General features: G+C 47.5%; 1 protein-coding gene across 4 annotated transcripts in view; it reads left to right on the top strand.

The window, feature by feature from the left end:
* The window catches only part of LOC137654278 (probable methyltransferase-like protein 25), a 167,891-nt gene that overhangs the window by 50,792 nt on the left and 95,266 nt on the right, over window positions 1–21,833 (top strand). For all 4 annotated transcript variants that reach the window (XM_068387904.1, XM_068387903.1, XM_068387905.1 and 1 more), the window contains exons 2-3: window positions 3,907–4,043; window positions 15,928–16,032. In XM_068387904.1, coding sequence (XP_068244005.1) covers window positions 3,966–4,043; window positions 15,928–16,032 — 183 coding nt within the window. In that variant the 5' untranslated portion in view covers window positions 3,907–3,965. The remainder of the gene's footprint in view (window positions 1–3,906; window positions 4,044–15,927; window positions 16,033–21,833) is intronic.

Below are 21,833 nucleotides of genomic sequence, written 5' to 3' on the forward strand. Positions count from 1 at the left end.
TAGCTCAATGCTGATCTGTGACCTCTAGTCCCTCCAATGACTAACGATCTCCAAGTGCTAGTATTTCCAATCATCGATTGCTAGTCAATAACCAGTCATCAGCTTGCTGATCATTAGATCAACGATGGACAGCTCATCCTTCTTCGATCATTGAACTCAGCTCGCTGATCTCTGACCAGCCCATCTTCAGCTAGCTCATCTCTGACCAAACAGATGGGATCATAATCAGCTGGCTGTTCTCGAATTCACCATCGGTGCACAGACCACCGATTCATGGTCATCGGTTATTTGCCAGCAGTTCGTGACTCGAACTTACTAGTCAACCGCTTCCTGTAGTTCCTAGATCAGAAGTTATACAACATACTTCTCGCTACTGGCTGTTTGCCATCACGCTAAAGTGATCGGTAAATGTTCGACAACCCTCATCAACGGCTTGCCAACAGGGAACTACTTGCGAGCATTCTCCAACTGCACAGTATCCACGATACCCAACGGTTAACCATTGATTAACATTCGCCAGATTAATTCTATTCTAAGGAATAGCATCAATCCCATCAGGGCGCGTTGTAAGGCTAAGCGTGGCCTTCCTTCTAAAGAAATTCTCTCTCAGAGAAGAATCCTTACACTGGGTATTGCTCCTGTTCCTTTACAACACGAGTCAAGACTCCAGCGTCGACAATCTTCCATACAAAAGGATCACCAAGGAGCTGTTCCTTTGGGTCGATGCCCACTCCATGTTGGAGTTCGATCGAGGGTTAAGACCTCAGGTCTTCATTTGCACACTGGACCTTAAGGACACTTACTCCCAGGTCCAAACCATCCATCTAGGAAGGTTGGGAGATTCAGTCTAGACAAACAAGAAACACCAGTTCAAGGCACTGTGCTTCGGTCTTTCCATTACACCCATCCTGGTCTCACAGGATCGGCTTCCGTCTCCGCTCTCTCGGTACGACTGACTGACCTTAGCAGACTCAGTGGCAACCTTGCATTAATACTGGAATTTCTGAAGTCTTTTTACCAAGATCCAGTGATCAGGGTAAACCTACGGAATCTTCCCTACTTCCCTCCCAGGAGACTGGTGTATCTGGGAATGATTCTAAACACCAATCTCCACAAAAACCTTCTCGAAACGAGAACGACTTCCATTCCAGGAGACTGGAGTTGGAAAAAAAAGAAAGGAGGGACCATAGTGCTGCACCACACGACCTTAGCCCTTTGGACAGAGCCCGAAGGTACCTTCACTTAGATCTCTTAAGAGATGAAGGCCAACTTTCCGGTCCTTCAACAGCCTCATCGGTTCCTAACAGACCACTCAGTGATGTGATGGATGACACACCGCACACCACATAAAGACTCACATCGACAAGCAAATAGGATCTGGCTTGTAGAATCTTTCCATCTAATAGTATAAACACTAAGATGGGCCAAAGCCCGTTCGGTACCACTTTCAGCCCGCTTCATTCCAGACTGGAAGAACAGGCTCGCCGACAATCTGTGCACAGCATCTCAGATAGGTATACCGAATGGACTTTGGATCGCCATGTAGCCGACAAAGTCCCGACTTTACAAGGTCCTCCAACTAGGGGGTCTGTTCACAATGCCCCTGAACCTCAGGCTACCGTTGCTCTCCAGCCCTAGACCCCAAGGCTCTCTGGCAACAACGGTGGGTACAACAATGATGTTTACGTCTCGTCCCTGTTTTATCTAGAGAAGGGCACTCAGCAAGGCTAGAACATCAGTCAACCTCTCAAGGACTCTCCTAGCTCCGCTATGGCATTATGCAGAAAGGTCTCCAAACCTTTTGCAGCTCCTGATTGAGCCTCCAAGAGAACCCTCTCCGCATATCAGACAACCCACTTCGACACCTAGCACAAGCTATAGCTTTGCTATGAGTGTAGGCCTGAAGACTACCCAATAACTCTTTGCAAAGAGGTTGTCTAGATACCTGAGGAGTTCCTCAGCATCAGTCTACCAGGCAGTATCACGTCTTGTGGGGTGGGTGTCATGGGAAAGTGTCTCTTCTCTCGATACCTGGATTCCAGCAATAGCGGAATCCTCAAGTATATGCAAGAGGAAAAGATCCCCTATTCAGTTTCGATAGGTAAAGAGGATCACTCAACCTTGATCCTTCACCTTCATACTGAAAGAAAGGGACACCCTTTCATCGATAGACTTTTCCTAACTCATACGGACTTACTACTTGCCTTTCCCCAGTCGGAATTGGGACCTTCCTCTCAGAGTATAGTTCAATCTCCGATCCCTAAAGGGACCTCCTTGTGTTCCACTTCACCAGGCAATAAATTTCCTCCTGATTTAAGAACACAATGTTCCTACACACTCGGACAGCAACCATACGAGTTAAGGAACTTCATGGTCTCTCTTTCGACATCGCCCATTATTGAGAAGGGCGAAAGACAAGGGTCAGTTTCGTCCCTGAGTATGTCACCAGACACAGTCTCCAGAGGTGACGGATCCTACACAAGTCTCAACTAGGTAACGGTCGATCCAGATCATCCGTTACTGTACCTCGGGGTGAGGTATGAGACTTTACCTAAAGAAAACGGCAACAGCCTGCCCGGGTCCCTCCTCTTGTCAACACCAAGAGAGACTAGAGGAGGATCGCCGAAACATCATCTCAACATGACGACTCACAGTGTCAGGGGCATGACTATGCCCCTGGTCTTTCTTAGCAGATTACTCTGTGATGCAGGTTTAAGAAAGGATGTGAATGCTCCAGGTGACTTTCACAACCTTTCTCCTGCAAGACGTAACCCACAGGAACTCGATACGATCTCTATCGGTCCAGTGGTGGCTGCACAACAGCTGGTTGTATACCTCAAGCTCCTTATTGGACAAGTAGCAGAAGGTTGAGGGCACTGTTACCCGGTTTTAGTCTGCGTGAATAAAAAGATTTGACTGGCTCTTATTCTTTTCTTCATCCTACCCTCTCATGGGGAAAGCAGCATCCTGGGTTCTCTGCATAGCTGACCTCAAACCACTGTGGGTAAACCATGCTTCCTGGTGTTCCTAGTATTAAGACTAATACTGTTATGTCCCAATACCCTGACGAGGTGGTATTGGGAATGTCCTAGGCTACAAGTTTCCATCTAAAGAACTTCAGAACAACTTCCTAGGACGAGTCACACTTCTTTATACCTTGACACACAGCTTGCGTAGGCCGCAGTCCTTGCGTAGCAAGGTTCTAGCGAGGTGCAGGGACTCCTTATTTTTTGGGTGCTTACACACTCAAATAACGAGCCCCCGGGCAAAGCCAAAAAGCCAGACTGGCAGGGACGTCCACCCTTCCCAATGGGTGAGTCACCCCTATTAAATAGCGGGGTTTGTATTCCAGTTACGGAACAAATAACAAATTCGTAGATAATTTGTATTTTTCCTAACTATACAAACCTTAGCTATTTAATCAAACTTGCCCGCCAGCCCTATCCCCCTTGAAGTCCTACCTCCAAGCAAAGTGACCTCAAGCACAGGTGTGTGTGAGGGGGGAAGCAAGCTACCCTCCCCTACCACCGCTAACTAGCGGTGTGGGTAGTAAACCCTCGTTAAATTTTAATGGCTCATCATTTCAGCTGCGCCGAAAGTAATACCCCTATTAGATAGCTAAGGTTTGTATAGTTAGGAAAAATACAAATTATCTACGAATTTGTCATATTACACGTATTTGATTGGCCAGATATATATACAGTACTGTATAGAATTTTTCTATTGTTTCCATCAAAAACTTTTGAATAACATTTTAATCTTGTATCTCTATCTTTTAAAAACATAATGTGCAGTTCAAATTTTGAATTCAAAGTATCTATAATTCTTCTCAATTTATTTTTAGAGGATATTTACATACGAGACGAAAATTTGATTATGGTAACCTTTTACAACCTTTTACCACAGATGTGTCTGTACCAAGTCCCTTGCATAGTCACAAACACTTGCAAGGTCAGTACAAAAGCATGGAGGGACAATTTCTGGAGAAGATCGTACGTTTCCTGAAAGAAGTGGAATGGTTGTATGATTTCCCAGTAACTCAGGTAACAAAAAAAATTTCTCCTACACAAATACAAACCCTCATCCTTTTATAGGAATAGGTTTTTAGCTTAGCTAGAACTTGGCTGTCAATATGTTTAATGAGGTGTTGGTAGTTACTAGCGGCTGGTGAGGAAGCCTGCCCTCTCCAGTACACTAAGTAGCTACATTGTTTTCAACCAGTAACGAGTATGTACTGTACAAGTACAGTAATAACTGTAGCTGACTGATAGTTGTTCCAGCGCAAATCTAAACCCTTTGCTATTTGTAGGGGTATTACTTTTTGGCATAACTAAAAGACTAGCCAAGATAATTTTAGTGAGGGATAACTACACCATCCGCTAGTTACCGGGGGGGGGGTAGACCAGCTACCCCGCTTATTCACACCAGTCGGCTGAGTAACCACTTTTGCTTTTGGCTCAGTAGAGTACAGACGTACCATCGCTCTCTCCCATATTTTGGACTTGCCTTAACTAATAATTCTTTTTTCCTTTTTTCCTCGTTGCAGGTGTGACTATAGTCCCAATATGCGGACATGGCCTGGTCCCAAGATCCGCACATGCGGTACCTTTATGTTCGTTGAGACGGACCCTCACCTCCTGTGTCCGGCTTGCCAGGGGCATCGGTGTTCACGGGACGACACCTGTGATTAGTGTCGGCAGTGGCCTGCCTCCCAGTGGGAGAGGTTCAGGCATAAGAAGAAGAAGTCTAAGCACAATTCTTTGCTTTCAGGGTCTTCCTCGAAGTCGAAGAAATCACGAGCTGCTCCTTCTACCCCCCAATCTCTTTCCGAAGCTGCTACTCTGCCGGGCCCTTCCGGGGTACTGCTGAGTAGCCGTGCAGGGCTTGTGACTCCAGGTCAACTCTGTGGGATAGGTGAAGGCATTGACTCCTCTAGCAAGTCTGCTCCTTCTATTCCCCTAGGGAGTGCCTGCTCTTTCTCAGATATTGCATCCTTTTGGCCATCGCTGGGCGTCGATGGTCCCCTCTCGAAGGAAGTTCTGTTTGAACTCTTTCAGTTGGGAGTGGAGAGAAGGCGGTCATCTCCTTCCTCTGCGGAGTTTGAACCTCCTTGTGCGTGCGCAGGCGCTGCAGCCCGTCGGTCAGGCTCCGAATTCATTTCCGACGCCGAGGTTTTTGCTGATCCACCAGGGGCGGTGGCAGAGCACTCTCTGAGGCAGGTTTCCCCTTTGGGGAAACAAGTCTCGTTCGCGAGAGAAGACCGCCACTGGGTATTGGCGGTCCCCGTACACTTACAGTTCTCCTCCAGGGGCGGAGGGAGAGCCTTGTCTTAAGCGATGTTCTCCTTCGGGAGAACAAACCTTCCCTTCGGGGGAGGTAGCTCTCGAGCTGGAACAGTCTCCTCTTCGGACAGAGTCTACTCTATGTTCCTTTCTGGAGGTCCGTAGGGTGGAAGGGTTTGTGACCCCTCTCCTTCCTGGACGTTCTCCTCCTCAGGCTGTGAGGAGACATCTCTTTGAACCTGCTGATTCTCCTCACGTTGACCCTTTGGGGTCTCATGACAGTCACCCTTTGCACTGGCGTGATCGTGAGCCTTCAGGCTTTCGTGTTGATCCTGCTGGTTCTCACGACCGTAGGAGTCCTTCAGGCCTCCGACGCACTGAACCTTCAGGTTCTCACGACTTGAAACTTCCGGGTTCCAGTTACGCTGAGCCTTCAAGCTCTTGTAACGATGGTTACGTTGAGCCTTCGAGCTCTTGTGCCATCAGTCACGCTGGCTCTCGTGCCTCTCGTCACGCTGAGCTTTCGGGCTCTGATGGCAGGGAAACTTCGGTTTCCCGTTGCGCTGACCCTTCGGGGTCTTGCTACACTGGTTATGCTGAGCCTTCGGGCTCTCATCCCGGACGCTACGCTGAAACTTCGAGTTCTCGTAACTGTGAGTCCTCTCCTCGTCACATTAACACTATGGGCTCCGGAAACTGGGGCTATGCTGAACCTTCGGGTTCTCGCAGCCCTCGTCCTGTTGGTGTCCATCCTCCTGCAGGATTCCTATGGGTCGCGCGACCTGGAGTTACGCTCCACGGTTGGCCCTCCCCCTAGGTTTCCTCTTGCTCCAGCTCAGTCTCTTGCTGCGCCGCACGACAGACCAGCGTCGTGCGATGCGTTTGGAGCGTTAACGCATGCTATTCCAGCGTCTCGCGCTAGAGAGGGTTCTTATGATTCTTCTTCCTTGCGGAACCTGTCTCGCCTCGCCCCGGTGGTTGCTTCGTCCTCAGACAAAATTCCATTGCCGTTTCTGGGTGCAGAAGGTCACCCTTCCCGGGGTAAACCTTCCGTCAGGAAAGAGGTCTGTCAATCTCTCCAGTCTCAGGGGCTTCCACTGCCTCAGAGACAACAGTCGTTCTCGCGACATTGCCCAGGGCCTATCCCTAAGGGTAGGCCTGTGCCGATCTTGCCTGCTGGAAGCCGCCTACAGGCAAGAGGGCTAAGAAACCTTCCGAGGTTCCTAAGCCCAGGGATCCGTGTCATCCTAAGGACCTCCCTCCCAGGTCATCGGGAGCCTGCGACCCCATGGCTATGAGCATTATTCAACGTAATGTGGCAAGCCGTGACGGGGGTCACTCCCGGTTCCCAGTCCTTAGGAGGCACTCCTAGGATTCCTCTGTTGCCTTCTCTCATTCCTGAGGCCTCTCCTCCTGCCGATCCTGGGAGGAGTTTGGAAGATTCCACTCTGGCAGGTCCCCTGGTAGGGAGAAACAATTCTCCCCTCGCAAGAGACCTCGGGAAGAGAGCGTGCAAGAAATACAAGGTTGCCCCTTGCAGTTTAAGGTCCCACAGACCAGACCTAAGGGGAAGAGGAAAAGGATCCATCCTTCACCTTCGAAGGAAGACAGGGCGATCCGCTACAGGGACTCTTTCTGTCTCTCCCCAGTTGAGACAGTGCCTAAGGAGGCACGACCTATGACTAGCGTGATGTGCCCCTCCTGTGGCGGACTCCCATCCTTCCCACCGACCACCAGAGCCTGTAAGGCCCTCGCTGATGGAGGAACGCCTGCCCCAGGGCAGGGAGCCCAAGGATTTATTTACAATCCCTAAATCCTCGGCTAGGCTTCCCCCATCGCTGCCTGCTAGGCAGTTGGAACCTAGCATGTCTACAGCAGTCTCCCTGTCTCCAGTCTATCCTGATGACGACTTGGACCCACTCCGGGCCCCTATGGGTGAGATCTCGGAAAGGGAAGGGCAAAGTGATCTCAAGGACGCCACTTTGCCAGCTGCCGCTAGCCCTAAGGTAACGGAGGATGAGAGGAAAGAATCGAAACATGTCTTCTGGCAAGTTCTACCCTGCATTCGTTCCATGAATAGGCTGCCACATCCATCGGTAGCCCCTCTTGATGGAAAGGAAACGGACCTGGACCAGTTTTATTGTACTCGGAAACCAGTGAAGGCCTGGTCTAAGGGGTTGAGGAATGCCAAGAAGAAGGCAGTATTCCCGGCAACTGGGTCAACCTTCTCTCTCTGTTCCAACTCATCCTCCAAGCTCCTCCCTCTGTCTGTGTTTCAGAGGAGGTATTATGAAATCCTCAGAGAGTCTCTGCGTACCTTGCCACTCGACCATTCCATAGAGGCTTTCTCGAGGGCCACGCCCTTCGAGAAGCTCACAGGACTTCCAGTCTCGTTCTCGTCCTCCTAAATCCTCAACCAGGAGCAGGTCGCTAAGTACGCCATTTAAGCGACTTAGTGGGCCGACTTCTGGTTGGGGTCTTTAGGACAACTGATTCGATCTAAGGATCTGTCTCGGGAATCTTCCAGGAAGTCTATGGAGACTTTCCTATTGTCTGGTACTTGGGCCATCGAGTTTCCCTCCCAGCAGATGGTGAAACTTACGGCCAACATCATCCTGAAGAGGAAGGATGCCGTCATAGGAAGATTCTATAGACAACGCCCTCAGGCCGAGTTGGCGAGATTTAGGAATGCACCTTTTAAAGGTAATTCCCTTTTCAACCCTGAGGATGTAGAGCGGGTGGCAGAGAGGTAGAGGAAGTTCAGCCAGGACTCCTTCATCCAAAAGGTCTTAACAGCTAGCCCTTACACTTCTCAACCATAATGGAAACCATCTCCTAAACCGCAGACAAAGAGGGCTAGAGATCTTAAATAACAGGGTCAGAAGGGGTCTAAGCAGGCCTTTCGTGGAAAGAAATCCTTTCATCGAGGAAAGGGAAAGAAGGGATTCGGCCAAGGCCGATTTCACTAGGACAGGCAGTCCTCCCATTTGTCCATCTGTGGGGGGATGCCTGCAAAGCCCCTGGCAGAGGTGGCTTCATCACGGGGCACAGCCCTGGACAATTGAGGTTGTTCGTTCTGGGTATAGCATCCCGTTCACTCTCTCTCTCTCCCTCCACTAATTTGAGTGCCTCTTCCATCGAACTTCTATGCAAAAGGAGCTGTACAGGAGTGTGCCCTCAGGGCAGAAGTCCAGACCATGTTGGAAAGTGGCGCTCTCCAAGGGGTGCTCGACGGGTCCCCCGGCTTTTACGGTCGATTCTTTCTTTTGAGAAAGGTGTCTGGAGGCTGGAGACCATTCATCGACCTCTCAGCTCTGAACAGGTTTGTCAAACAGACCCTGTTCAGAATGGAGACGGCCGACACAGTCAGACAACCAATAATACCGCAGGACTTCATGTGCACTTTAGGTCTGAAGGACGCATACTACCAGATCCAAATCCATCCATCTTCCAGAAAGTATCTACGATTCATGCTAATCCAGAGACATTACCAGTTCAGGGTGCGGTGTTTCGGTCTTGCCACAGCACCCCAGGTCTTCACAAGAGTGTTCGCCCTAGTGTCATCTTGGGCTCACAGAGTCGGCATCCATCTCCTAAGATACTTGGATGACTGGCTGATTCTAGCAGACTTGAAAGCGGTCCTTCTCCGCCACCGAGACGTGCTTCTAAGATCTTGCCAGGATCTGGGGATTGTGGTAAACCTCGAGAAGTATCATCTGCTTCCCTCTCATGAACTGGGATATCTGGGCATGTGTATAGACACCCTAAGGCACAAACCTTTCACATCAGACGAAAGAATTCAGAGGCTGAGGAAGATAACACAGACATTCCTCAGGCAGGAAGAGCTCCCAACACAGAGCCGACTGATTCCCACCAGTCGCCTCAGGTTGAGATCTCTCCAGTGGCGTCTGAAATCCCAATGGAATCAGTTTAGCAATTCTAGGGATCATCTAGTCCACAGATGGTGGCTGGCAGATCCGAATCTCTGCAAAGGGGTCGATCTTCTCGTTCCTCCCCCGGAGTTGGTGCTCCGGCCAATGGTCCGAATCGGAAAGGTACTACCACATAAATCTTTTAGAGATGAGGGCATCCTTCCTGGCCCTCAAGCAGTTCCACCAGGTCCTGGCGGGGCACTCCATGGTATTGATGAGCAACAATACCACGGTTGTAGCTTATCTGAACAAACAAGTCAGTACCTTTTTGCAGCAGCTGTGCCATCTTGCAGTAGAGATACTCAGATGGGCAGAAAACAACTCGGTGACCCAATCAGCTCGCTCCATTCTAGGCAAGAGGAATGTGCTGGCAGACAAGCTGAGCAGAGCGACTCAGATAGTGGGCACCAAGTGGGCTTTGAATCCTCTAGTAGCCAACAAAGTCCTGACTTTGTGGGGTTCCCCGACTGTGGATTTAGTCGCAACGGCCCTAAACTTCAGGTTCCTGTTATACTGCTCCCCAGTCGCGGATCCCCAAGCTCTTTGGCAAGATGCTTTCCAACAACAGTGGATAAACCTGGACGCTTACGCATTTCCCCGTTCTGTCTGATGAGAAAAGTCCTCAACCAGGTACAAGCAAGCAACAACCTCCGAATGAGTCTAATAACTCCATTATGGCATTGTGCAGAGTGATTCCCGAACCTTCTGCAACTCCTCACGGAGATTCCGAAGGAATTCTCTCCACGGTACGACCTGCTCAAGCAACCACATACCAACATCTACCACAGAACCATAGCTTCGCTTCGGTTTTATGCCTAGAGACTGTCTAGCACCTCCTCACACGAGGCTTTTCGCAACAAGTTGCGAAAAGAATGGCTGGACACGTCAGAGGATCCAAAGAGGCAGTCTACGAGGCAAAGTGGTCAGTTTTCTGTGGTTAGTGTCGCGGTATCCATCTCCTCGATGCCCCTGTTCCAACTATAGCTGAGTTTCTTGTATACCTTCGGGAAGAAATGCTTCTCACTGTCTCGGTAGTCAAAGGCTACCGCTCAGCCTTTAGTCTCGCCTTTAGACTGAAAGGATATTTCCTCTCGTTGGAACTTTGCTCATACGTAGTTATGCGCTTACTTGTCCCCAGTCAGAGCTTAGACCTCCTCCTTGGAATGTGGTTCGGGTCCTTCAGTCTCTGAAGGGGCCCACTTATGAAACTTTATGCCAGGCTTCCGTTCACCACCTCACATGGAAGACGACCCTCTTAATGAGAGAATGCCTTGATGAAGTCATTGAGCTTCAGTGTGGCATATTCCCATGCTGAAACTTGGTGATGGGCAAGAGGGCTCTCGAACTTGGGGAAATTGCTCCCCCAGTTCAAATCTAAAATTCTCTCTTTCATCTATTTCTTTCTCTCAATATTACTTCAACCTTCTCCTAATTTTATAAACTTTCTTTCTTGTTGCTTTCCTAACTCTGAGTAAAATGTATATATTATGTACATACTGTATATATATTTATTTATTTTTTTTTTCTCTTGGCTTGGACGTTTCTACATCAATCCATTATAGCCGCTGGCGTGGTTGTTTGTTTATTCATCCGTTATTGCTGCCTACTCTGATGAATTGGAGGAGGTGTCACGGTTGGGAGGTATTTGCATTCAAAGCTATATGTGAGAGTATTGGATGATCTCAGCCATCCCAAAGATGGTTTGGACCTTTTTGGCGGAACTATTCTCGAGTGTTGAGTCTTTGGAATCCAGGGGGATCCAATGCTTGGGGTAGGACTCTTGGCTTTTGGCTGGAAGCCCATCATTATAGATATGGGGGAGGATGATTCCATATTTTCTTGGTCTCGGTCCTAACAGGCGGGTTCAGTTTACATCTGTGCCTCTATATCTGTTTTGATGCTATCCTTCGGGTAGGGTATGGAGTGGACCATCTGGGTAAGTATACTCTCATTGTGCCGATAGTGGAGAATGCAAATTTCCTATCTGACGTATGATGCCTCAATATTCTCGAGTAGGTAAACCTCACTTGATCAACCCCTTTCTCGACCCCTGCTTTATGGATTTCACAAATAACGAACCCCCATCTCCTGGATACCCTGATTTTTCCCCGGCACTATTGATGATCTCTGCTAGTTTAATTAAGGAAAATTCTGCTGACAACCTTCAAACTAACAAGGACCACTCTACTGATGTTAAAAAATCTAGTAATTTGTGTAACACAAGGAAACTGCGAATCCTTCACGTTTCCCAAATTCCATTAGAGACAAATTATGATATGTATAGAGCATTGGAATGCTATGGATTGATAAAGGAAATAAGAATGAGACTCGGAGATGAAAAATGGGACTCTTGGATATCTTTTGATAGTCATGATGAAGCATTTAATACCATTTGTAATATTAGTAGTATTAAAATTAACAAATTGAACATCATTGGAGCTCTTTGTGATAAGGTCCCAAAGGAATTGGATGTGTACAAACCTGCTGATTGGTTTGAAAAACACACAAATGTACCCATGCCTTCACAGAGAAAATCCAAACCACCAATGTGGCTTATAGCTGAACCTAAAGGGATAATAGGGAATTATTTTAAAGTATGTAAGTTGATTCAGAAAAAAGTAGGAACCATTGCACCTGGAGACATATCTCGTTTTGGGAAAAATAGTTATCTCATCCATGCCAAATCCTCGACACCGTCTGCAATACTATCTGACTTACAGACAGGCAGTGATGAAATTACATTAGAAATGAACCCCTATTTAAATTTTAGTTGTGAAAGGGGAGTGGTCTTTAATAAAGACCTGTACGAATTTACAGAGGAGGAAATACTTTCCATGTGTCCACTAAATGTAAGGAAAGTGCATAAGGTTCCTGGAACATCAATGATTATACTTACTTTCCAGGATGCTGATGTACCATACCATATTGTTATTGAAAATGAAAGGATTAAAGTTTGGCCTTTCAAACAAAAGCCCCTGCAATGCTTTGTTTTAAATTTGGACACCCATCCTAAAATTTGCAAAGATGAAAAAATGTGTGGTATTTGCTCCAAAACTCATCATGGAGAATATACACTTGAGGCCAGGTGTTTAAACTGCAATTTGAATCATAAATCAACTGATAGGAGATGCGAACTATATAAGTTGGAGGAAGCTGCCCTAAACAAATCAAGTTTGGAACACATAAGTGTGGGACATGCAAAAAGACTGTTGAATAAATCAACTAGCTATGCAAAGGCCTTAAAATCAAAGGGAAACTTATTACCACAGGAGACATCAAACTCACCTAACACTGCCAGTAATTTTAAGAAAAGAAATACAGTACAACTTCTGATAATAAAGTACTGCATGACAAGGTAATCATATTGCCTTCTGAGGCTTTGCCACATTGTATTAAAACTGGGTCATTGCCCATTTCTGTACAGCCTTTGTCCCCCATTACCAACAATAGTACTAACCTCTCTCAGGCCATGTCCTTGCTTGACTTGATAGAGATTCCACCAGACACCAAGTTACCAGGTGCACCTGTATTGGGGAAGGTGCAAAAACCTGGTAGCTCACCACCTATTAATCGGAACAGAGAGAGACCTCCATCTCTCTTGTCCCCTTCCATATCAAAATTATGACATCGAATAAATATGATTCTTTGTCTGTTGATGTTTCTGATCAACTGGAAGTCAATTTAAATAAATCGGAAATTCAAGTGGAGGTCCACCATCCTCCTCAACAATCAGATCAAAAAGACAAAAAGAAAATCATAAATGCAAAACCCAATCTATCAAGACCCTCTTCAATAAAACCACTGGAAATAGTGTTAGATCAAAAACTGCTAATAGGAAGACTCCATCCAAGGGGTCTACCAAATTATAAACCATAGTTTTTCATCCATTTTGCAATGGAATTGTCAGGGTTTAAGGGCCAAATATGAAGAACTTAAGCTCCTTATTCATGAGCATTCCCCCATAATTATTTGTCTACAGGAGAGCAAACTTGATCATAATACTCCTTGTCCTCGCGAATATATTAGTTATAGGACGCCATATGATCACCAAGTGGGGAGCAATGGCAGAAGTCTCGTATATGTTCGTCGAGATGTTCCCCAAGTATCTCTGTCTATTCATACACCTCTGCAGGCAGTGGTTGTACAGATTGATATAGGGAGAAAATATACAATTCGTTCTCTATACTTGCCTCCAAATGGTAATATTTTAAACACAAGACTTACCCGGTAGTTATATATACTGTATAGCTATATGTCCCTGACGTCTGGCAGAAATTTCAAAACTCGCAGCAATCGCAGATTAGGTAGCCAGGTGTACCACCTGTGCGCCCCTAGTGAGGTACCTGGAAATATTCCATGATTCTTCAGATCTTCCCTGCCGGCTCACGCGGCAACATCTTGGGATTTTTCACTCGCTGTAACCTGTATAATTGCAGTCATCTTGGTGACGTACAATTTACTATTGGCTTTTGCTTGTTTGGTTTTATTTTAACTGAGAGTAGTAGTTGGGTTATGATCGATATGTTCATAACTTGAAAGGGGTAGGATTAGGAGTTTTTTCCACCTACTGAAAAAATAACGAACCTACTTTTAAAAACATAATTAATGCCGGTAGGTAAACACTCCGCCACCCTATGACGTCACAATCATATGACGTAATCTACGTAATTTCTACGTAGTATGACTTGCATTTTCATTTCTTTTTCGATGCAGTGAATGGAAGTAAAACTCTTCTTACAAACTAAAAGTAGTTAAGTTTTTATATAAAAGAATATATTTTTCCTATTAGTGTTCTTTATTTAGATAATCATCGATCTATTTTCAGAGTTTAAATAAACTAGCGTACAGTTAAAGTTACGCTACGCAGTTCTCTGTCAATCGATACAGTATCACAATTACTTTGAATCATTATTTATGAAAAGTATAATTCTACTTAAAGACCAAAGTATTTAAGTTCTTATAATATGAAAGGAATATATTATTTTTTAAGAATATATTTGTCCTATTAGTGTACTTTATTTAGAGAATCATTGATCTATTTTCAGAGTTCAAATAAATCTAGCGTATAATTATTGTTTAGGGGAATGCTGTTCACTAACAGTTCCTTTTTTTTTTTTTTTTTAAGTTATGTTCATCTGATAGCTGACCACTTTGATTGTTCAACACATAAAAGTAACTTAAACATTTAATTTATGTACACTTTTACAGTACTAATACTACTTTGTTTGCGATTAGTTCAGGGGAAAATCCAGAAAAGACTAAGGCAATATCTAAGAAGACCAGTGATTCTTTGTTGCAGGCTGCAATACAAGCTTATCTAAATTTACTTTTAATTTATTTGCTCAAACTTAGTTTAAGTTGCACTTTTGATTTTCTCAAGGATAAAATTTAAGGTTTTAATTTCTATATAAATATTTAGTTTTAAAAGTTTGATAGTAGGGATGTGTTTGAAACCCAATAGAAACTGGAGTGATTTTGAGTTTACTTGTGTTTAGGATTAGTTACTGTTGAAATGAGTCTTTGGTGGTTGACAAAGTTTATTAATTTAGGTTGTTACGTTCTTATCTCTTTCCTTCACTAACTCACTTCCATCAAAGTGTGGGCGTCAGGAATATGATGAAATTTATTATTTCCATATTTATTCATATACTGTACAGTATATGGCCCCCTCTTCCCCCCACTGACTAGTGATGTGAAGAGGCTTATGATCTGGTTCCAACTTGGAGACTGGGAGTCAAAGGAACTACTGTATGATGCATTCTTGCCTAGATATTTGCCATCAACCACCAGAGCGACTTGACTTTTACCAGAACAGGAGGCATTTTACATGGAACAAAAATGGAAATCTTTTTTGAGAAAACGTCAACATTTAAAGAGCGAGAGAGAGATAGAAATAAGAGACACTATAACTGAAATTCTATTGTTACTCCATTTACCAGATACCAGACAATGTCTAGGTACAGGGCTAACCTATGCCTTTGAGCATCCCTATGTACAAGTTGCTTGAAGGTTGCCAGAGTCGTCACCTTTGCTCCTATTGAGAACCAGGTAGAATGACATTTCCAGGGAAGTTAATCTTACCAGACCTAGGTTAATTGGGACTGTCTTTCACCAATGGACGAGTTCCCTATTTAAAATATGAAAGGCTTGTTTTCGCTTTGGAATAATCAACGAAAGATTGAAGTAATTTGTATTTGTTCTAGCTATACAAACCAGAGTCCTCAACCACCTTTTGAGCCTCAGGCCAAAGGTTAAGTGAATATTTTAGCTGACTGATAGGTGGGTAGGATTTTCCCACTGCCTGTCGGTACTTATAATTACCATGTTAACGATTTAATGTCATTCTAGCATTGCTGGAGTCTACTCCTGTTTAAAGGTTTATATAGCAAGATGTAATACAAATTACTTAAAAAATTTATGATGTTATACTGTTGAGAATTAATCATAGATCAATTTCAATTTATTGGATAGTATTTCTCCTATTTTTGTAGTTTTTATTCTTTTTTCATTAATGGGGGGAGATTTACCAGCCCAATGTGTACATTTGTTATAAGATCACTGTAACGGTTTAGTTTGTCCTGGAACGTAAATTGGAAGTTTTTTATAAATATATATCTATAATTTACCATGCAGCAGTTTCTTTGATTTTTCCTTTCAGAAAATGGATTGAGGCTCACAAATTGTCTTATGTATGTTTTTCTTTATGAAAATAGGTCTTTACAAGGAATGTCTTATCTCAAATTCCGGAAGAGTGGAGTGCTTCATTTGCAGACTTGACACTCAGCAGCTTAAATGGAATTCCAGAATGTAGTAGCCAAGTAAGTTACCTTGAATTTTTTATTTTTTCATTCCAAAGCGTATATAAACCTTTTGTCCTTTGACATAGGGAATGTCTTCACGGGAGCAGAAACTAACGTTGAATTCGTTATTGGGGTAGTTAACGACAAGTGGTAAGTTCGAACGAGTAGTACTGCCCCAATCTCCTGTACATTCTCTTCACTTTTGTCTTTTGCTGCAACTAGTAAAGGTTACCAGTTTTACTCTAATCAAAGCTATTAATTCTTCTTGTTCTTTCAGTTTTGAATGGTTGTTTCCTAGCTTTGCCTTTTATTATGGAAGGGAAGCAAGATATACCTAATGCACGAGAGAGGGTAGATGCAACCTGTTTATGGCTAAGCATTTTGTAGAGGGTGTGATTGTTTGGAATCATACCTGTTTATTAAGTGTAGATGGTGGTCTGCTTAGTGGCTATCATTTACTGTGAAGAGGAAAATAAAGGCTAAGGAGTCTTCATTATCCTCTTTGGCAATGCCTAAGCTGATGCCAAAGAAGTTCTATAGCTATTCTTTCTCCATCTAGAACATAGGCTACTGAATTTCTTGCATATACAGTACATCCTTTGCTCGGACCGTAGAGTACATGTTGTTAAGGATCTATAATTTTGATTTGTTCCAACACGAATACTTACCTTCGAACTACTTTCTTTAGGAGATCACTGGTTATCTCTCTCTCTACGACCAGAGATTTGAATATATACCCCCCCGTTCCGCGCTCTCAGTAGCTTTTACCCCCGGCATCCAGGAATGTGCCCCGAGGGTAGGATTAACGGTAGGTCGCCCGTTGGCCAGGTCACGTTCGTCATTAAGTTCTCTGGTCGAGAGAGGTGAACATCTCTCTCCCTAGTATCTTTATCTCTACCGATCCTTTGTGTGCGTCCTGCGACCCACGTGTTCCCAGCGTGGCAACTTGCGTTTTTATAGTGTGCTTTCCCAAGTGTTCCTGTGCGTTCACTTTTCAACCGTGTGCTTACCCAGTGTTTCATTCATTTCCTTAAGTGCTTGTGTCGTGCGTTGTGTGCGTTATGGAGCTAGTTCGCCGTTGTCCTGGGCCTAGAGCCGGCAAATCGTGTGGAGCGTTCCTCTCCAAGCCCGAAGTGGATCCTCACTCCCTTTGTTCCTCCTGTAGAGGTAAAGTGTGCTCGTCAGCAGACACGTGCCCCGAGTGCGTGGACTGGAGCGATATTCAGTGGGTACGTTATGGTACTAAGAAAAGGAAATCAGCGAAACGTTCCCCCAGGAAAGTTAGTGTTTCCTCGCCGATTCCGTCGCCCAGTGAGCGTTCCGACGGAGTCTCGGTTTCGCCGTCACCTACACAAAGTAGGGAACGAGGTAAGTTTAGCGTAGTGGATGAACAAGGCGTCCTATCCCAGGAGCCCAGTGTTAGTGCAGAGCCAGTGGCAGGCCCCTCTAGGGCTAGTGAAGGTCCTAGTAGTGCGTCCGGAGAGTCGGCCCTCGTGTTCGGGGGGCACGCTTCCTCCGATGACCCCGTGTGGGGTAATAACGCCGTTTCAGTGTAACCGCCGCCCTCGTGGGCTTGTGCTTCCGGCTCCTCTTTAGGGGGAGATAGCCGGAGTAAAGTCCAACCTGCAAGTCACGATGCCTACGGTTGGAGGCTCCCGAAGATGGACGTGGACCTGGATCCCTGGCTCCCGGACATGGAACGATTGGATTCGTTCCCGACCCTTCCTACGGAAGTCCCCGATGACTTCCTCCAGCCCTCGACCTCTGGCATTCAACGTCCGAAGAAGTCCCCCACAGTCCCCACTTCCAGCCGACACGTGGTGGACGCAGTGTCATCTGGTTTTTCGGATATCTATTCCTCGTCAGAGGAAGAGGTCAAGGTGAAACACCGCCGTCGGAGGGAGCGGTCCAGGACCGAACGTTCCAGGTCAAGGTCGCGCTCTAGCTACAGCAAGAAACAATCCCGCTCCCCGAGCCGTAAGTATAGGAGGAGTGTATCTCCCGGGGGAGCCTGGGTCTACGTTTCGTCGCGAGAATCGAAGGCGCTTCGGTCCCCGGACCACCGGTCCAAAGAGCAGTCCCCAAGGCGGCCGCCCTCCAAGCACGGCCTTGACCCTCACGACCTGGCTCGCAGGAAAGACCTCTCTGTTAGGCATAAGTCCTCGAGGCCTCCGGTTCACCCCGCCCAGCGGGGGGAAACGCGCTTCTTTCCAGGCAGCCAGGCCGAACCAGCCCAGCTGGTGCGGCCTTCAGGTCGGAAGGAACGGTTCCCGCTGTCGGGTCAGACCCCGGGAACCGCACCCTCAGCACCCAGAGCCTTCGGGCGAACGAGAGTCCCCGCTGTTCCAGCGGTACCTACACGATCCCGAGCCCCTGGTCCGGTCTTACCGGCAGATGAGGTCCAGTACCTTGGCAGGACGGCGCCCCTGGCCCCCAGGGTCAGACGTCCGGTCGGCGTGCCTGGTAACCCGGCTTCCCCGCCCCAGGCCGAGGCCTCGGCTGACGGAGGAGAGGGCTCCCCGACGGAAGACTCCGCCTATAGAAGAGTGGTCAGCCTGATAAGGAGGCACCATGGACTAGCAGAACCTACAGCGACAGGTGGGGATTCCTGGAGGTCGAGTCTCCTGAGGATTATGCAGACTCCCTCCCAGCCTAAGTCCTCCCTGGCACTCCCTCTGGCCCGAGACCTAGTTCTGGGGCAAGAGTTCATTGACAATGTGGTAGCCGGCAATGCCGAGGCTCCCAAGTCCCAAAGTGCCTCTAAATTACTCCAGGGCCTCAAGAACCAAGGAAAGGTCTATTTGCCCGAGGGACGTCGCCCAGGACCTTGTAAAGTGGACACGGCCGTGGACATTCTGAGCCAAAGAGTTTCTGACGACAGAGCTTCTTCGGCCCCAGTCTGTTTCTCACCTGCAGAGGCCTCCATGATGGAGGAGATGTCGCGAGACCTAATTAACGTCTCCTCTTGGCTAGACTGGTGGGCTTCCACGTTGGTGGATGTGCAAGCCTCCTACGACCCCGAAGACCCTGACCAGCAAAGCCTGATGAGGGACCTCATTACCTCCAGGGGTAAAACCCTAAAATTCCTCTCGTACCAGTCTCTCGCCCTTACAGCCAACTGGGTTCTCCGTAAGAGAGACACGGTTCTCGCCAAAGTGTCCCGGAAAGTACCAGACAGGGAGGCGCGAGCAATTCGCAGCCTCCCCCTGTGGGGAGAGTCTCTTTTTCCAGTGAAAGAGTTAGAGGCCTTGATGGAAAAAGTCTCAGAGGAAGGAGAGCAACGTCACCAAACCGGCAGCGTCAAGGAGACCTCCATACAAGAGGTCCGTCTCGGACAGCGCCGCGACGCCCCAAGCCTCTTCCAGCACTACGAGGAGAGAAGCCCCCTCTTCCTCCTGGTCCTCAACCCTCCCGCAGAGGTACTTCAGCACCCTCAGGCTCCTTCAGGTCGGGTTACTCCGCCTCTAGGAGAGGCAGATCAGGCCGTTCCTCTAGAAGAAGGTAGAGTGGGAGGCCCCCTATCCCCGCCCAAGCCTCGGGTTGGGGGATGCCTCAGACTACATTGGCAAGCATGGAAGGCCCAAGGAGCAGAACCTTGGACAGTGTCCGTCCTAAAGGAGGGCTACAGACTCCCATTCCTGGCGAATCCACCCCCTCTTATTCCGGCCAACCGGACGGAATGGCTAGCGCCCAAAGATCCAGTAAAGAGGACCGCCCTTCAAGAGGAGGTGTCCTCCATGTTGGAGAAGGGCGCCATGGAAGAAGTTCCTCTCCCAGGACCTGGTTTCTACAGTCGCCTGTTCCTGGTAGAGAAAGCGACGGGGGGGTGGAGGCCAGTTATAGATCTGTCGGCTCTCAACAAGTTCGTCAAGAAGACGGACTTCAAGATGGACACTCCAAAGTCAGTTCTGCTGTCCTTGAGGGAGAAAGATTTTATGATGACCGTCGACCTCAAGGACGCATACTTCCAAATTCCGATCCACCCATCGAGTCGGAAGTTCCTCCGGGTGAAATGGGGTTCTCAGATCCTGCAATTCAGGACTCTTTGCTTCGGTCTGTCAACAGCGCCCCAGGTGTTCACGAGAGTCTTCGCGACTGTATCAGTGTGGGCTCACGAACGGGGCATCCGCCTTATCAGATACCTGGACGACTGGTTGCTCCTTTCCGCCTCAAAGGTCCTCTTGGAAGAACAAGGGAGAAGTCTCCTTCAGTTTTGCAGAGATCTGGGTATCGTGATCAACCCAAAGAAGTCCAATCTATCCCCGTCCAACAGAATGAACTACTTGGGGATGACATTGGACACCATTCAAGGGAAAGTTTTCCCTTCGGAGGACAGGATCAAGAACCTCAGGCACATCATCAAGCCCTTCCTATCGGAACAGCCAAGGAGAGCGAAAGACTGGCAGAGGATGATAGGCCACCTGGTCTCGTTGGAGAAACTAGTCCCACAGGGGAGGATAAAGCTCGGATCCATCCAATGGAATCTCAAGAGCCTCTGGTGCCAGACACACTCACAACAAGTGCTAGTTTGGGTCCTTCCAGACACAAGACCCTCCCTGGAATGGTGGTACTGCCAGTCTAACTCCCTCAAGGGGATGCCCTTCGGGACCAGCCCTCCAGAATTGCTCCTGTTCACAGACGCCTCCAACCAAGGGTGGGGAGCCCACCTCCTCGACGGGACGGCACGAGGCACCTGGTTGGAAGGGGAAAAGCAACTCCACATCAATGTCCTGGAGTTGAAAGCAGTCCAGAAGGCATGCTTACACTTCGCAAGTCTGCTAAAAGGAAACACCGTGGCGTTGATGTGCGACAACGCCACGGTAGTAGCGTACATAAAGAAGCAGGGGGGCTTAAAATCGAGGGAGTTGTGCGATCTCACCATAGAGATTCTGAATTGGGCAGAAGAAAATCAAGTAGTCTTATTAGCAAGGTTCATTCTCGGGAAGAGAAACGTTCTGGCCGACGGCCTCAGCAGAATGGGCCAGATAGTAGGGACAGAGTGGTCCCTCCTCCCGGAAGTAGCCAGGCTCATCATTCAGCGTTGGGGTTCCCCGGTGATGGACCTCTTTGCAACGAGACTCAATGCCCAACTCCCAGTCTACTGCTCCCCGGTGCCAGACCCGAAAGCAGCCCTGGAAGACGCTTTTCAGCACAAGTGGGACAACCTGGATGTTTACGCTTTTCCCCCCTTCACGTTGATAAGGCAAGTGCTCAACAGAGTAAGGGCCGCCCGAAACATAAAGATGACTTTGGTAGCGCCCTGGTGGCCGGAGAGGGAGTGGTTCGCAGACCTAAAAGACCTAACGAGTCACCCGCCGTGGCCTCTACCCGCCAGGTCAGACCTTCTGCAACAGCCTCACTTCCTCAAGTTCCACGACAACCCACTCTCCCTTCGCCTTCACGCCTGGAGACTATCCAGCGGCTCCTGAAGAAGGAAGGTTATTCTCACTCCACAGCTAAGAGAATGTCGCTATACCTGAGGAAGTCGTCAGTGGCAATATACCAGGCAAAATGGGCCTCCTTCACAAAGTGGTGCGCTGAGAGACACATTAGACCTCTTAAGGCCTCAGTCCCAGACATAGCAGAGTTTCTGATGTTCCTCAGAGACAAAGTAGGGATGTCAATCCCAGCCATAAAAGGAGTTCGGGCTGCCTTAGGCCAAGTCTTCCTCCTGAAGGGCATCGACCTGGGGGCCTCGAGACACATAGCGATGCTTATCAAAAGCTTCGAGCAATCTTGCCCCCCTCAGGCGAGGAGAGTGCCCCAGTGGGACTTAGCCTTGGTCCTGAAGATGCTGTGTCGTCCTCCCTTTGAGCCCT

This window comes from Palaemon carinicauda, chromosome 15 (genome assembly GCF_036898095.1).
Source record: "Palaemon carinicauda isolate YSFRI2023 chromosome 15, ASM3689809v2, whole genome shotgun sequence".
Classification (NCBI taxonomy): domain Eukaryota; kingdom Metazoa; phylum Arthropoda; class Malacostraca; order Decapoda; family Palaemonidae; genus Palaemon; species Palaemon carinicauda.